The following is a 17,845-nucleotide window of genomic DNA, read 5'->3' as shown; positions in this document are numbered from 1 at the left end:
CAGGTCAAGTACCCACTGGGTCTATCACATGGTACGCTGCATCAGCCAATGGCGAAACTCGTCCCAGGATTTCTGATGCAGACCTTGGTTCACTAATCCAGCTCTATGTCTGAATCACTGATCGGCAGGGGCTGGTTTGAGGAGAGAGCAGCCTATTGTAGACTATACCTTTATCTTAGGGCTCAGTGGATCAAATGGTAATGGAGACTTTGGGAGCCTGGGTTCAGGATTCCCTGAAACCTGACATGCAGGATCAGTCGGCAGTTAGGAAGGTAAATGCATTGTTAGCATTCACTGCGAGAGGGCTAGAATACAAGAACAGGCAGATACAGCTGAGGCTGTGTAAGGCACTGGTCAGACTGCATTTGGAATATTGTGAGCAGTATTCTGGTCCTCTGTACCTTCACCATTCTGACACGTAGGCTCAGTGGTTAGCACTGCTGTGTCCCAGCTTCAAGGACCCAGGTTCGATTCCACCCTCAGACAACTATCTGTGTGGAGTTTCTATGTTCTCCCTGTGTCTGTGTGGGTTTACAACAGGTGCTCCGGTTTCCTCCCACAGTCCAAACATGGTCAGGTCAGTGTGGGTTATCCATTGGAAAGTACTCCACAGTGTCCAGGGATGTGCAGGTTAGAGTGGATTGGCCATGGGAAATTGTCCCATAGTGCCCAGGGATGTGCAGGTTAGGATGGATTGGCCATGGGAAATTGTCCCATAGTGCCGAGGGATGTGCAGGTTAGGGTGGATTGGCCATGGGAAATTGTCCCATAGTGCCCAGGGATGTGCAGGTTAGGGTGGATTAGCCATGGGAAATTGTCCCATAGTGCCCAGGGATCTGCAGGTTATGGTGGATTAGCCATGGGAAATTGTCCCATAGTGCCAGGGATGTGCAGGTTAGCGTGGATTGGCCATGGGAAATTGTCCCATAGTGCCCAGGGATCTGCAGGTTAGGGTGCATTAGCCATGGGAAATTGTCCCATAGTGCCCAGGGATGTGCAGGTTAGGGTGGATTGGCCATGCTAAATTGTCCCATAGTGTCCAGGATTGTGCAGGTTAGGGTGGATTGGCCATGGGAAATTGTCCCATAGTGCCCAGGGATGTGCAGGTTAGGGTGGATTGGCCATGGGGAATTGTCCCATAGTGCGCAGGGATGTGCAGGTTAGGGTGGATTGGGCATGGGAAATTGTCCCATAGTGCCGAGGGATGTGCAGGTTAGGGTGGATTGGCCATGGGAAATTGTCCCATAGTGCCCAGGGATGTGCAGGTTAGGGTGGATTAGCCATGGGAAATTGTCCCATAGTGCCCAGGGATCTGCAGGTTATGGTGGATTAGCCATGGGAAATTGTCCCATAGTGCCAGGGATGTGCAGGTTAGCGTGGATTGGCCATGGGAAATTGTCCCATAGTGTCCAGTGATGTGCAGGTTAGGGTGGATTGGCCATGAGAAATTGTCCCATAGTGCCCAGGGATGTGCAGGTTAGAGTGGATTGGCCATGGGAAATTGTCCCATAGTGTCCAGAGATGTGCAGGTTAGGGTGGATTGGCCATGGGAAATTGTCCCATAGTGTCCAGGGATGTACAGGTTAGAGTGGATTGGCCATGGGAAATTGTCCCATAGTGTCCAGGGATGTGCAGGTTAGGGCGGATTGGCCATGGGAAATTGTTCCATAGTGTCCAGGGATGTGCAGGTTAGGGCGAATTGGCCATGGGAAATTGTCCCATAGTGCCCAGGGATGTGTAGGTTAGGGTGGATTAGCCATGGGAAATTGTCCCATAGTGTCCAGGGATGTGCAGGTTAGGGCGGATTGGCCATGGGAAATTGTCCCATAGTGTCCAGGGATGTGCAGGTTAGGGTGGATTGGCCATGGGAAATATGGGGTTACATGGACATGGGTAGGAATCGGGGGGGCATGCCTGTCAGAGGGTTGGAACAGACCTGATGGACCAAATGGCCTCTTCCTTCTCTTTAGAGATTCTAATCTGAGGAAGGATGCGCTGACTGTGGAGGGGGTCTCGAGTAGGTTTACTCGAACAATCACTGGGATAAGGGTGTGTCATATGAGGACAGGTTGAGGACTCTGGGCCAGTACTGGATGGAGTTTCGAAGATGAGGAAGGATCTGATTGAACCTTACAGAACACTGAGAGGGGCTGGATAGGGTGGGCATGGAGAAGATGTTCCCACCAGTGGGAGAGTCCAGGGCCCGAGGGCACGGCCTCAGGGGGAAGGGACAGCCCTTTGGAACTGAGATGGGGAGGAATTTCTCCAGCAGGAGGGTGGGGAATCGGTGGGACCCGTTGCTGCAGAGGGCTGGGGGGCACACACGTCACTGAGTGTATTTAAGACAGGAATAGATAGGTTTCTGATTAGTGGGGGGGGGGTCAAAGGTTATGGGGAGAAGTCAGGAGAATGGGGTGGAGAAACATGTCAGCCAGGATTGAATGGCGGAGTATCCTCAATGCGCCGAATGGCCTCATTCTGATCCTTTACTTTCGGGTCGAATGGGAAAGCAGCAACTGGGTTGGGTGATCAACCATGTTCACAATGAAGGTGCAGGACAGGCTCGATGGGCAGAGTGGCCTACTCCGATATTCCATGTTCCCATATCACAAATAGCTAATGAACATACAATTACCGATACTTTACCGAAAACCTGTCGCCTAACTTTCTGAATGAATTCCGCCCGTTGTAACTTACCCTCGCCATGTGTACGTTGTCACTGGAGGATTGGCATCTGTGTTACATGTCACAGTAACATTGCGGCTGTTTTCACTCCAGGTCTGATCATATCCTGTTATGGTCACCTCTGGTGGATCTCCAAAGAGAAAGGTTCACAGGGTCAGTACATCTCAGCCCGTTCGTTAGGAAGGAGCCAGAGCTACGATTGAACTGGATGGTGTCACCGTGGAAGAAAATAGTTAGACTTGTGTCTTTGTGACAATTGACAGACTCATAGATTCCCACAGCATGGAAACAGACCCTTCGGCCCATCCAGTCCATGCTGCCCCTAACCCCAAACTAACCTAGTCCCCCCTGCCTGCTCCTGACCCATCTCCCTCCAAACCTTTCCTGTCCATGTCCTTATCCGAATGTCTCTTAAACAATCCACTACACGGTGATTCCACAAACAAACCACTCTCTGTGTTTAAAGAAAAGTGCCCCCCTTCACATCTTTACAAAAATCTCTCTGCTCTCACCTTAAAAATGTGCCCCCTGTCCGAGGGAAAAGACAACTCCCATTAACCCTATGTACACCTGAAGGATGGAGATGGAGGCAGCCAGGAGGACTCAATGGGTCGAATGGCCTGCTTCCCCACTGCAGGGATTCTGTGAACAGCCAAAACCGAAGAGCGTGAGGGTGACCGATGTGTTAACAACAGGGAAGCACGGTTTTGGAACCAAAGGATGTTGCACTCTCTCCACTTTCTTGTCTGCTTCGGAAACGTGGAAATATTCGGCTTGGAAGTGGATGAACGATGGAAATGCCACCCATTTCCTTAAGACAAAGGAAGGAGCGTTTGAAATTCACTTTAAAATGATGCCCCACTTTGTTACTGACCCTTCAACTAAGCTGCTTTATCAATCTGCCCATGCCCCTCAGAATAGTCATCGAGACATAGAGATGTACAGCACAGAAACAGGCCCTTCAGTCCAACTCGTCCATGCCAATTAGATACCTCTAAATTAATCTCATCTCATTTGCCAGCACTTGGCCCATAGCCCTCCAAACCTCATATACACACCCAGACACCTTTTAAATGCTGTCACTGTACCAGCCTCCACCACTTCCTCTGGCAGCTCATTCCATACACGCATCACCCTCTGGGTGAAAAAGTTGCCCCTCAGCTCCTTTTTATATCTTTCCCCTCTCACCCTAAAACTATGCCCCTCTAGTTCTGGACTCTCCGACCCCAGGGAAAAGACTTTGTCTATTTACCCTATCCATGCCCCTCATGATTTTGTAAACCTTTATAAGGTCACCCCTCAGCCTCCGACGCTCCAGGGAAAACAGCCCCAGCCTGTTCAGCCTCTCCCTGTAGCTCAGACCCTCCAACCCTGGGAACATCCTTGTAAATCTTTTCTGAACCCTTTCAAGTTTAACAACCTCCATCCGGGAGGGGTGAGACCAGAACTGCAGACACTCAAAATCCAGAAGAATAAGGTTTTCGTTTTAGATTTTCAAATATATTCAGCTGGAGTTTATAAATAGATGGATTCAATCAAATCAAATCCATTTTACCCACATTCAACAACACAAGTAGCCTGTTACACAGGTACCTGGAAGAAACCAACTCGTCCCATGGGTTAAAGTTGAGTTCTTCTCCAATTTAGGAAGAGTTTGTTCCATATTTCCTGGTGGGACAATCCAGAATGAGGGATCATAGCTTTAGGATGATGGAGGGAGGCAGATTTACAACAGGGATGAGTAGGAAATTGTGGGCGGCACAGTGGCACGGGTGTGTGGCACGGTGGCACAGTGGTTAGCACTGCTGCCTCGCAGCGCCAGAGACCCGGGTTCAATTCCCGCCTCAGGCGACTGACTGTGTGGAGTTTGCACGTTCTCCCCGTGTCTGCGTGGGTTTCCTCCGGGTGCTCCGGTTTCCTCCCACAGTTCAAAGATGTGCAAGTCAGGTGAATTGGCCACGCTAAATTGCCCGTCGTGTTGGGTAAATGTAGGGGTATGGGTGGGTTACGCTTCGGCGGGTCGGTGTGGACTTGTTGGGCCGAAGGGCCTGTTTCCACACTGGAAGTAATCTAATCTAATCTGAAATACTGCTCTCAAACTGTCGTGAATCTGTGAAACTCGATGCCCTCAGAGTGTGGTCAACTGAATAGGTTTAAGGAGGATTTGATATTTTAATGAATACGGCGTTGAAGGAAATGGGTAGGAAGGTGGGTTGAGTTTGAGATTAGGTCAACCGCAGTTAAGGCAGCACAGCGGCTCAGTGGTTAGCACTGCAGCCTCACAGCGCCAGGGACACAGGTTTGATTCCACCAGCTATTCCTGCCTGTGTGGAGTTTGCACATTCTCCCCGGGTCTGTGCGGGTTTCCTCTCACAATCCAAAGACTTACAGGTCAGGATGAATTGGCCATGCTAAAGTTTTCACTGGGGTCCAGGGATGTGCAGGTTAGGGTGGATTGGCCATGGGAAATTGTCCCATAGTGTCCAGGGATGTGCAGGTTAGGGTGGATTGGCCATGGGAAATTGTCCCATAGTGTCCAGGGATGTGCAGGTTTGGCTGGATTGGCCATGGAAAATTGTGCCATAGTGCCCAGGGATGTGCAGGTTAGGGTGGATTGGCCATGGGAAATTGTCCCATAGTGTCCAGGGATGTGCAGGTTAGGGTGGATTGGCCATGGGAAATTGTCCCATAGTGTCCAGGGATGTGCAGGTTAGGGTGGATTGGCCATGGGAAATTGTCCCATTAGTGCCCAGGGATGTGCAAGTTAGGATGGATTGGCCATGGGAAATTGTCCCATAGTGTCCAGGGATGTCTGGGCTATGTGGGTTATTCATGAGGAATGCAGGGTTGTCAGGATAAAGTAGGTGGAAGCCTCCAGGTGGGATGCTCTTTGGAGGGTTGCAGTACAGTTGATGGGCCAAATGGCCAGCTTTCACACTGTAGGGATTCTACGATTGAATTGACTGGCTTATCAAGGAGCTGATGGTGGCCCCTGCTCATCCTCTTAGCTACAGTCTGTCTTTCCATGTGGGACTTACAGTGGATCTCCAGTTGTATGCGGTATGTATTGCTGCTGCCTGTTGCTGAGTGAGTGATAAAACACGTCACTGTTTGACCATTGTCTGAACGACGTGGGTTCATCTTGTACAGGCTGTCAACATTCACTGTCCCGTTGCTGTTGGCCGTCTGGATGGTGGTGTGGTTCCCATGGAGACTGGATTTCCAGCTGATATCTGCTGCTGGGTTCCCAAAGGCTGCAATACACTGAGCCACGGGGACCTCTGAGAGTCCAGCCTTTGCTGGGACCGATGTCGCTATGTTGGTGGGAACCACTGTCAGAGATAAACAGGAAATCAGTTCAATGTCTGCTTCAATCAAAGAGTGTTCCTTTACATTAAAACAGCAACAGGAGCCTGCTACAATTCCTTTTACAGGCCGATGCAATCATGGGTGAGGTTTTCCTCATCACCCTGATTCATAAATGTTCCTGCACACCACTGGAGCATGCTGGGACTTGAACCGTCGACTCTTGGCCCAGAGTTGGCGATGTTACCCCCAAAGTGCTGAATAGGAAGCAAGATGGCTTGGCTCACTTACAGATGTTTATAAATCAAACCAGTTCAAGCCATTTCCAGCACAGCTCCCACCTATAGTTTCCAATTAATTCACAGGATATGGGTGTCAAGGGCTGGGCCAGTGTTTATTCGCCATCTCTGATTACCCAGGAGGCAACAAAGCCCGACACACCATCGGGTGGCATGGTAGTTTAAGGTAATATATTTGTTCATCAGTTTGTCCACATATGTTTAAAGTAGATTAAGATTCTAAATTAGCTATATATTAAAGAGTATTAATTTTGCATGGTGGCTCAGTGGTTAGCACTGCTGCCTCATGGTGCCAAGGACCCAGGTCCAATCCCACCGTCGGGTGACTGTCTGTGTGGAGTTTGCACATTCTCCCCGTGTCTGCGTGGGTTTCTTCCGGGTGCTCCGGTTTCCTCCCACAGTCCAAACATGTGCAGGTCAGGTTGGATTGGCAATGGGAAATTGCCCCATAGTGCCTAGGGATGTGCAGGTTAGGGTGGACTGACCTGCTGTGCTTTTCCAGCAACACATTTTCAGCATGGGAAATTGCCCCATAGTGCCCAGGGATGTGCAGGTTAGGGTGGATTGGCCATGCTAAATTGTCCCATAGTGTCCAGGGATGTGCAGGTTAGGGTGGATTGGCCATGGGAAATTGTCCCATAGTGTCCAGGGATGTGCAGGTTAGGGTGGATTGGCCATAGGAAATTGTCGAAGAGAAAGTGAGGACTGCAGATGCTGGAGATCAGTGCTGAAAATGTGTTGCTGGAAAAGCGCAGCAGGTCAGGCAGCATCCAGGGAACAGGAGAATTGACGTTTCGGGCATAAGCCCTTCTTCAGGCTCCTGCTCCTTGGATGCTGCCTGACCTGCTGTGCTTTTCCAGCAACACATTTTCAGCATGGGAAATTGTCCCATAGTGCCCAGGGATGTGCAGGTTAGGGTGCATTGGCCATGGGAAATTGCCCCATGTGCCCAGGGATGTGCAGGTTAGGGTGGATTGGCCATGGGAAATTGTCCCATAGTGTCCAGGAATGTGCAGGTTAGGGTGGATTGACCATGAGAAATTGTCCCATAGTGCCCAGGGATGTGCAGGTTAGGATGGATTGGCCATGGGAATTTCTCTCATAGTACCCAGGGATGTGTAGGTTAGTGTGGATTGGCCATGGGAAATGGTCCCATTGTGTCCAGGGATGTGTAGGTTAGGGTGGACTGGCCATGGGAAATTGTCCCATAGTGTCCAGGGATGTGCAGGTTAGGATGTATTGGCTAAGCTAAATTGCCCCATAGTGCCTAGGGATGTGCAGGTTAGGGTGGACTGGCCATGGGAAATTGTCCCATAGTGCCCAGGGATGTGCAGGTTCGGGTGTATTGGCCATGGGAAATTGTCCCATAGTGTCCAGTCATGTACAGGTTAGGGTGGATTGGCCATGGGAAATTGTCCCATAGTGCCCAGGGATGTGCAGGTTAGGGTGGATTGGCCATGGGAAATTGTCCTATAGCGTCCAGTCATGTGCAAGTTACGGTGCATTAGTCAGGGGTGAATGTAGGGGAATGGATCTGGGTGGGATACTCTTTGGAGAGTCAGTTTGGACTTCGGCCTTATAGCCTGTTTACATGCTGTCGGGATTCTAAGTTCAGGCAGGAGGCTGGGGGAACACAGCAAGCCAGGCAGCACCAGGAGGGACAGGCAGGAGGCTAGCAGTGCACAGCAAGCTAGGCAGCATCAGGAGGGACAGGCAGGAGGCTGGGAGAACACAGCAAGGCAGGCAGCATCAGGAGGGACAGGCAGGAGGCTAGCAGTGCACAGCAAGCCAGGCAGCATCAGGAGGGACAGGCAGGAGGCTGGGAGAACACAGCAAGCCAGGCAGCATCAGGGGGGACAGGCAGGAGGCTGGAGGAACACAGCAAGGCAGGCAGCATCAGGAGGGACAGGCAGGAGGCTGGGGGAACACAGCAAGCCAGGCAGCATCAGGGGGGACAGGCAGGAGGCTGGAGGAACACAGCAAGGCAGGCAGCATCAGGGGGGACAGGCAGGAGGCTGGAGGGACACAGCAAGCCAGGCAGCATCAGGAGGGACAGGCAGGAGGCTGGGAGAACACAGCAAGCCAGGCAGCATCAGGGGGGACAGGCAGGAGGCTGGAGGAACACAGCAAGGCAGGCAGCATCAGGAAGTGGAGAAGTTACACTCGAAACGTTGACCTTGTTTGAAGTCGAGGGTATGTAAGACAGAGTGTATGATGTTTTGCACTGTGCGATTACAAGCACCTGTCAAATGACTAGCTAGCAGTCTCAGAGGGTAGTGGAAAATTGAAAATATGTAACATTTGGCTGAGAGTTGTGGACCTGAGTTGGTTGCTATTTTGACAACAATTCGAATTTAACCAACCAGTTTAAATTATGCCCCAAGATAGTAAAACCCAATTTAGTTTGAATTTATTGTTTTGCCAACATCGAACCAATGAGATGATCTGATGTTAGGAGGATAATAAGGCAGGCAGTTTGAAAGTTAGACAGAGTTACTTTAATTGAAAGAGTAACTGTCATCAACAGCATTAATGCCATTGACAGAGCAACTGCTATCTGGAGCAACTCTATCAAGGTACCTCTTCATATGAAACATTTTCACAGTAAAAAGAACGAGGACATCCCAGGGAGATCTTCAGTTGGAAGAAGATAGACACCGAAGCCGACAGCTGCTGTGTGGTTTTGAAATTAAGTTGTTGTAATTTTATTAAGTGTCTTATTGGAACAGCATATTGTTAGGGAGTTGGAGGCAGGTAACAAGCAGTTAAGAGAAAGGGGTGTTTAGAGCTGTAAACAGTTGTTGTTTAGTAGGTAAAACAGTTGTTGTTTAATGTACACTTTTAGAATTCAAGAATAAATTGATTTTTTTTCTTTAAACAGTGGAATTTGGGAGTTCTCTGTCTCTCATACGTTAACAGATTATGAGGCGAGGTGAGCTTTTCTGGGTGTTTGGTTTAATTAACAGAAGGGTTCACCACTGCATCGTAACAACTTCTCCAGCTCCTGATGCTGCCTGGCTTGCTGTGTTCTTCCTGCCTATCTACCTGGGAAAAACTGCAGCATCTGTGGAGACAAAGCAGAGTTAAGGCTTGGGGTCCAGTGACCCTTCTTCAGGCACAAGGGGGCTTGCGTTGGGGCAGGAGAAAGAGTATTGTTGTAGACCAGAGGTTACCATGCTGGCAAGTGGAGTGTATTCAGTGTATGGGAGTAGAAAGGGGAGTTAAACTCTGTCATGTGTTTTAAAGATATAGGTGCACCTTTAAGAGAGTTTAAAGGAGCAGAACTACTGGATACAACACCAAGCATTCTCAACAAGGCAACAATGTAATACTGGGTTGAACAACTCAATTAGTTCATTGCCTGGACACCAAAAAAAAACCAAATTCAAATTCGGCCAATCGGTTTAAATTATATCCCGAAAAGAATACCAATTTCCAATCACGTTTGAATTGAGTATATTGAAAATCTTAAAAGCTACTGACACATTCAAATGCTCTGCGGTATAAGACCGGGGCAAAATTGAACCGTTGAGAGGGGAACTGCCAAGTCCTAGCACGTAACAGACTGCTTTAAAAAAAACTCTCTTAAATATCCCCCTTTTGATCAGTAACCTGTGATGCAGGAATTCCTAACAAGGAGAAAAGAAGACATGGGAAGATCCGAAGGCAAAAACCTACAGCTGCCTGGTTTTGAGATAACAAATGTTGTTTTGTAAATCTTAACTGGGAGTTTTATCAGTCTAATATGATAGAAGGGAGGGTAAAAGATAGGTTAGAGTAAAGACAGTTGTAGAAGACAGAGGGTGGTAGTGGAGGGTTGTTTTTCAGACTGGAGGCCTGTGACCAGTGGAGTGCCACAGGGATCGGTGCTGGGCCCTCTACTTTTCATCATTTATATAAATGATTTGGATGCGAGCATAAGAGGTACAGTTAGTAAGTTTACAGATGAGACCAAAATTGGAGGTGTAGTGGACAGTGAAGAGGGTTACCTCGGATTACAACAGGATCTGGACCAGATGGGCCAATGGGCTGAGAAGTGGCAGATGGAGTTTAATTCAGATAAATGCGAGGTGCTGCATTTTGGGAAAGCAAATCTTAGCAGGACTTATACACTTAATGGTAAGGTCCTAGGGAGTGTTGCTGAACAAAGAGACCTTGGAGTGCAGGTTCATAGCTCCTTGAAAGTGGAGTTGCAGGTAGATAGGATAGTGAAGAAGGCGTTTGGTATGCTTTCCTTTATTGGTCAGAGTATAGAGTACAGGAGTCGGGAGGTCATGTTGCGGCTTTACAGGACATTGGTTAGGCCACTGTTGGAATATTGCGTACCATTCTGGTCTCCTTCCTATTGGAAAGATGTTGTGAAACTTGAAAGGGTTCAGAAAAGATTTACAAGGATGTTGCCAGGGTTGGAGGATCTGAGCTCCAGGGAGAGGCTGAACAGGCTGGGGCTGTTTTCCCTGGAGCGTCGGAGGCTGAGGGGTGACCTTGTAGAAGATTACAAGGGGTCACCTTGTAGAGGTGACCTTGTAGAGTGGGCGGCACGGTGGCACAGTGGTTAGCACTGCTGCCTCACAGCGCCAGAGACCCGGGTTCAATTCCCGCCTCAGGCGACTGACTGTGTGGAGTTTGCACATTCTCCCCGTGTCTGCGTGGGTTTCCTCCGGGTGCTCCGGTTTCCTCCCCCAGTCCAAAGATGTGCAGGGTCAGGTGAATTGGCCATACTAAATCGCCCGTTGTGTTAGGTAAGGGGTAGATGTAGGGGTATGGGTGGGTTGCGCTTCGGTGGGGGGTGTGGACTTGTTGGGCCGAAGGGTCTGTTTCCACACTGTAAGTAATATAATCTAATCTAAAAAAAAACATTTGACGTTACAAAATTATGAGGGGCATGGATAGAATAAATAGGCAAAGTCTTTTCCCTGGGGTGGGGGAGTCCAGAACTAGAGGGGCATATGTTTAGGGTGAGAGGGGAAAGATATAAAAGGGACCTAAGGGGCAACTTTTTCATGCAGAGGGTGGTACGTGTATGGAATGAGCTGCCAGAGGATGTGGTGGAGGCTGGTACAATTGCAACATTTAAGAGGCATCTGGATGGGTATATGAATAGGAAGGGTTTGGAGGGATATGGGCCGGGTGCTGGCAGATGGGACTAGATTGGGTTGGGATATCTGGTCGGCATGGACGGGTTGGACCGAAGGGTCTGTTTCTGTGCTGTACATCTCTATGACTCTATGACTATTCTCTGTTATGCTTTAAGAAATAAAGTTGTTAATTTTTACTTTACATCATTCTCAAATCACTCATATTTTTACTGGTTACTGCATGGGATAAATCATTTCTATGTTGCTGCGTTTAAATTATGCAGGAGGGTTTACCCCGTGTTGTAAGAATTTGGGGGCGCAGGTTTGTGATTTGAACTGGTTTACACAGATTTGAATAGATTTGGGGGTACGAAAATCCCAGCAGATTTACACACTTGCAGGTCAGTGTCACAGATTAGATTAGATTACTTCATAGATTGGATTAGATTATTTACAGTGTGGAAACTGGCCCTTCGGCCCAACAAGTCCACACCGACCCGCCAAAGCGCAACCCACCCAGACCCATTCCCCTACATTTACCCCTTCACCTAACACTAGGGGCAATTTAGCACGGCCAATTCACCTGACCTGCACATTTTTGGACTGTGGGAGGAAACCGGAGCACCCGGAGGAAACCCACGCAGACACGGGGAAAATGTGCAAACCCCACACAGATCTTTAAATGAAGTGTAGGTGAGACAATTTGTTTAAGTTCAGTGACTTGTGGTTGATTAAATTAAAAGTGAGAGAAATGACACTCAAAATTGCAAAAGCGGTTCTGGGATTTGAAGACCATTCTCAAATTTGCCAAGAAAATTTAGAAGGAAAGAAAAAGACCATTATTTTAGAATTAGCAAAGAATTTACTTTTGGGATTAACCACGGACAAACATAAAACTGATTTGTAAGGGAATTACTCAAACACTTAGGTGTGTTAGAGAAACAGACAAGTGCAGTAGAGATAGAAAAAATTAAATTAAAATTGAGGATAATGGAGCTAGAAGATAAACAAAGTGAGAGGGGAAAGGGAGAGAAAGAGAGAAAGGGAAGGAGAGACAGAAGAGAGAGAGAAGAGCGAGAGAGGAAAAAGAGAGAGAGGAGGTTGTTCGCTGAGCAAAGAGAGAAATAGAGAAGAAGGGGAGAGAGAAAGAGAGAGAGAGAGAAGAGAGAGAAAAGAGAGTGAAAGGAAGAGAAAATTTGAAATTAAGAAGTTGTGACTTAGCAAAGTCAAGTTAACAGGAAGAAGATTAAAAGAGAAGATAGTGATATCTATATAAATGTGTCAAAAACTCTGCCACATTTTGATGAGAAAGATGTTGAAGCCTTCTTTATTTCATGTGAAAAATTGGCTGGGCAGATGGAGTGGTCCGAGGATTTATAGGTAATGCGAGTTCAGACTAAACTGGTCGGCAGAGCCAGTGAGGTATTTGCCACATTGTCAGATGAGAGATCAAGAGATTATGACGAGGTTGAACAGGCTATTTTCAGTGCTTATGAATTGGCACCAGACGCATATAGACAGTGGTTCAGAAACATAAAGAAGGCACCGAGTCAGACTTATGTTGAGTTTGAAAGAATTAAACACAGCCATATTAATCAATGGGTGCGTGCTTTGAAAATAGACAGGACCTTTGAGGCTCTAAGAGAGATTATTCTGCAGGAGTAGTTTAAAAACTCACTTCCAAAGATGGTAAGAATTCATGTGGAGGAACAGAAAGTTCAGGAAGTGAGAAGGACAGCAGAATTAGCAGATAAATAAATGTTGGTGCATAAGACAAGCTTCTGGCCAGAATTTCGTCCTGTGAGGGATAGAAGTGGGGAGAAGGGGAGATCCTACACTACCAAACTAAGAGTGGAGAGCACTGGTAAGAATTTACCACAGGATTAAAAAGAAGCCTAAGAGGGTGGACAGGAGGTGAAAGGTCTCAGGAGTTTTCACTGTAATGGAGTGGGACACAGAAAATGACAGTCCTGGTGGTTTCAGAGGGGCACTGGGAAAAAGTGTTTTCACAGCCCGAAGGGGGGACACATAAAGACACAGTGCTGGTCGTTAAAGAAAGGCACTGTGGGAAAAGATGTGGTAAAAGGAGCATTAGGAAAGGTTGTAAAGGAGACCCCAAGAGGAGCTGAGGAGCTGCAGGAGAGTGCATAGCCTGGGCAGGGCCTGGGTATGGAGTTAGTACCTGATCTCTACAAAGGATTCACCTCTGTGGGTAAAGTTTTCTCAGAAAGAACAGGGGGAGAAGGACAAGAAGTTAGAATTTTGAGAGATACAGGTTCTAACCAGTCACTGAAAGTAAGGGACGAGCAAATATGCACTCAGTCAGACCAAGGGTCAAACTTTACTGCAAGGCTGTTTAAGGAGGTCATGGACACCTTAGTTACAGCATTTTAAATCCAGTGTGATTCATCCTGAATCCCAGGGAACTTTCGATGCAAGGTGGCATCAGACCTTGAAGACCATGTTAAGAGCACACTTTCAGGATTACCCGAATGATTGGGATAAAGGTATTCCATTTGTATTGTTAGAAATGCCCCAAATAAATCTACTCAGTTTGCTCCCTTCGAGTTAATATTCGGGCATGAAGTGAGAGGCCCTTTGAAGTTAATGAAAGAAAAATTGACAGGACCAAAGTTGGAGATCTCACACCTGGATTATGTATCAGAGGTGAGGGAGAGACTAAATCGAGTGGGTGAGTTAGCCAAACAGCATCTAAAGAGGGCACAGTGTAGAATGAAGCAGGTGGCAGGTAAAAACTCTGAGACTCGGACATTTTCCCGAGGGGGTTACATGTTAGTACTGCATCTCTTCAAAGCCAGGTTTAGTGGTCCCTGACAAATTGAGAAAAAGTTGAGTCAGGTGAACTATTTAGTAAAGCTACCAGGCAGGAAAAAAAGATATCAGGTATGTCATGTGAACATGTTGGGACTGTATTACACTACAGAGAAAGGACTGGGGAAACAGTTACTGCCCCGCAGAGTGAGGAATCAGATCCAGGTGATGTGGATTTTGATGTGCCTCAAAATAGATTTAAAAATGAAGAAGTCCTTGAGGAGTGGGATAGATTAGTAAGCTATCTGTCTCAGGAGCAGAGAACGCAGTTGAAAGATTTGTTGGTGCAGTATAAGGGCATGTGTAAGAATTAGATGGAGAGGACTAATGCTATTGTACGTGAAGTACTGCTCATGTAGGGAATACTGCTCCGATAAAACAACACCCCTATCAGCTAAATCCTTTCAAACCCAGACAGGTCCAGATGGAAGTGGAGACCATGCTCAACTCGGACATCATCGAACCAAGCCAGAGCGAGTGGACAGAGTTGTGGCTGGGTTAACAAACTCCACAGTCTATTTGGACGATGTGGTGATCTTCAGTAAGTCCTGGAAAGATCACATGGTACAGTTGGCAGAGCTCTTTGAACGACTACAAGAAGCAAAACTGGTGATAAACTTAAATAAAATGGAATTCGTGAAAGCAGAGGTGACGTTCTTGGGACATAACACCGGTCATGGAAGATTGACCCCACAGAACACAAAGAGGAAGGCCATCGAGGAATTTCCACAACCAATCTCGAAGAAAGAGGTGCTTCGATTCTGAGGACTCCGCGGATCCTACTGGAAGTTTGTTCCAAAACTTCAGCGGTGTAGTGACACCGTTAACCGATTCGCTGAAGAAGAACCCAAAGTTTCGGTGGATAGAACAATGCCAGGAGGCATTCCAGCATTTGAAATCAATATTAACCACCAAACCAGTTTTAGCTACAACAAACTTTTCAAAGCCTTTTAAAGTCCCCACCGATGCTCGTGACATTGGAGTTGGAGCTGTACTCCTACAGGAAGATGGGGATGGGATTGAACTGCCAGTTGGTTACTTTTCAAAGAAACTCAACTTCCACCAGAGGGAATACTCCACAATCAAAAAGGAATGATTGAGTTTGGTACTGGCCTTACAACATTTTAACGTGTATATCAGGAACAATGTGTCAGAGACAGTTGTATTCACTGACCACAATCCGCTTACATTTTACAGATAAGAATATGAGACTATTTCGTTGGAGTCTTATGTTACAGACTTTTAATTTAAAAATCATACGTGTTGCAGGTCGTAAAGATGTAATCGCAGATGCATTATCGTGGATTTAACTGATATAGTTTAGATGACATTTGTCTTCATTTAATATTTTATGTATATATGTCTCGATATATAGATATAGATGTATAGATATAGGTAGATGGGCAGAGGTTAAGGTGAACTTATAAGAAAGTTATCAGTATATTAGGGTAATGTGTTTAAAAGGTAGAAAAAAAAGAAGCCATCTTTTCATTATGATGGTTCATTTTTTCTTAAGGGGTGAGGTATTATGAAGATGTGGATGTACCTTTAAGAGAGTTAAAAACAGCAGAACTGCTGGACACAGCACCAAGTGTTCTCAAGAAGTCAACACTGGGGCGAACAACTCGAGTAGTTTGTTGACGAGAGACAAAAGAAAAATTCAAATTTGGCCAATCAGTTCAAATTATACCCCAAAAAAACACCAACTTCTAATCAAGTTTGAACTGAGTGCATTGACAATCTTAAAAACCAATGACACAATCTGTGAATAAGACCAGGAGAAAATTGAACAGTTGAGAGGAGAGCTTCCCAAGTCCTAGCATGTAACAAAGATTGCTTAAAAAAACTCTCTTAAAAGTACTTTTTCGACCAGTAACATGTGATGCAGGAATTCCTAACAAGGAGAAAAAAAGACATGGGAAGATCCGAAGACAAGAACTTCCAGCTGCCTGGTTTTGAGATAAGAAATGTTAATTTGTAAATATTAATTGAGAGTTTTATCAGACTAGTATTATAGAAGGGAAGGTAAAACATAGGTTAGAGCAAGGACTTGTACATAGTTGTTAGCTAATTATTCTCTGTCATACTTTAAGGAATAAAATTGTTAATTTTTACTTTAAATCTTTATTGGCCACTCCAAACTTTACAGATTATTGCATGGGATAAATATGTTATGTGTGGCTGGTTTTAAATTAAGCAGGAGGGTTTACCCCATGCCAGAACACGTGGGATGGTGTTAACGAGGCACATCTTTTCAAAGAACCCAGCTGATTGGAGAAGGCATGAGACAGAGTCGAGGGGTAATTTGGAAAGTGAGAAATGTAGCCATTGTTGGGCTGTGGAAGGAGGGCTTTCTCAATACTCTCCAGTGCTGTGGTTTCTGAAATAACTCCACTGAATCCAGTATCCGGTCACCAAGTCCCCATTACTGACATGGGGAGAGTGTGTGACACTGATCCAGCTCCCACAGGGTCAGCAATCAAAGTGAACATAACCCCCCCCCCACCCGGACACTGCCAGCTGGTGCTCCCCAATTGGACCCAGGTTGGCAGCCCGAGTCAGGGAACTCAGATTCTCTGAGGTAGCCCTGGCTAAGCTCATTCCAATCACCACAAAAACCATCCCGTGTTACAGTCGATAAGAGTGCAATGTGCAGGTGGCAACTTCACCTTCAATGTGGACGTTACCCGAGCCGAGCAGAGAGACTGGGCAACACAGCCATGAAGTGGTAGGACTGGGCCCTGGGTCTCCCAGCTCAGACGGAGGGGTAGGAGGAACTGTCTACTCTTGTTGTAACATTAGGGGGTGGAGACAGTGCACCTTAACCCGATTCAAGACAAGGTGCCCAGTGTTTCTACCAATGAAGCCTCATTCAAAGCATCAAGTAATCACTAACCAAGAATTTCACCAGTGACCTCAAGGCAAAGCAGAAATGTAGCTGGAATGCTCACTCAGTAATTCACAAGAGCTCGCTTCTGATTGCAATTCTACTGTAATCCCACTTACTCCTCGGGACACCTTAAACCTCACCCTCTGCAGACCCACATGCATGCACACACACACACACTCTCACACACACACACACACGTGCACAGATACACACACATGCACACACGTTCACACATGTTTGCACACTCACACATGCTTACATACACACACATATGCTCTCACACACAGTCACATATACACACACTCAGACATGCACTCACACACAAACACAGGCGCACACATGTTCACACATTCTCATGCACTCACATATTCACATTCACATGCGCATTCACACACATGTATGCACACAAACACATGCACACATACATATGCATACACTTGTGCACAGATACATATGTGCACACACATGTACACATGTTACGTGCACACACAAGCATGCACACACATTCTTACACACATACACACGCACACACAAACACACACTCACGTGTACCATTTTCTTCCCAAGGATATATTGTCAACATGGACCATGACTGGGTGTGGGACCATGGCTTGGTGTGGGACCATGGCCGGGTGTGGGACCATGACCGGGTGTGGGACCATGACCGGGTGAAGGACCATGGCCGGGTGTGGGACCATGACCGGGTGTGGGACCATGACCGGGTGTGGGACCATGGCCGGGTGAAGGACCATGGC

At 47.0% G+C, this 17,845-nt stretch overlaps 1 protein-coding gene across 2 annotated transcripts in view; it reads right to left on the bottom strand.

Moving 5' to 3' along the window:
• Positions 1 to 17,845, bottom strand: part of LOC122546462 (nectin-1-like) — a 148,413-nt gene that overhangs the window by 99,154 nt on the left and 31,414 nt on the right. For both annotated transcript variants that reach the window (XM_087980902.1, XM_087980903.1), the window contains 2 exons: positions 5,724 to 6,017; positions 2,698 to 2,815 (listed from right to left, as the gene is read on the bottom strand). In XM_087980902.1, the coding sequence (XP_087837028.1) occupies positions 2,698 to 2,815; positions 5,724 to 6,017 (412 nt within the window). The remainder of the gene's footprint in view (positions 1 to 2,697; positions 2,816 to 5,723; positions 6,018 to 17,845) is intronic.

This window comes from Chiloscyllium plagiosum, unplaced genomic scaffold (assembly GCF_037043375.1).
Source record: "Chiloscyllium plagiosum isolate Xiang-an unplaced genomic scaffold, Cpla_swu_hap1 HiC_scaffold_38, whole genome shotgun sequence".
NCBI classification, from domain to species: Eukaryota; Metazoa; Chordata; class Chondrichthyes; order Orectolobiformes; family Hemiscylliidae; genus Chiloscyllium; species Chiloscyllium plagiosum.
The sequence above is the reverse complement of the archived record's forward strand: the minus strand, read 5'-3'. Positions and strand labels throughout refer to the sequence as shown.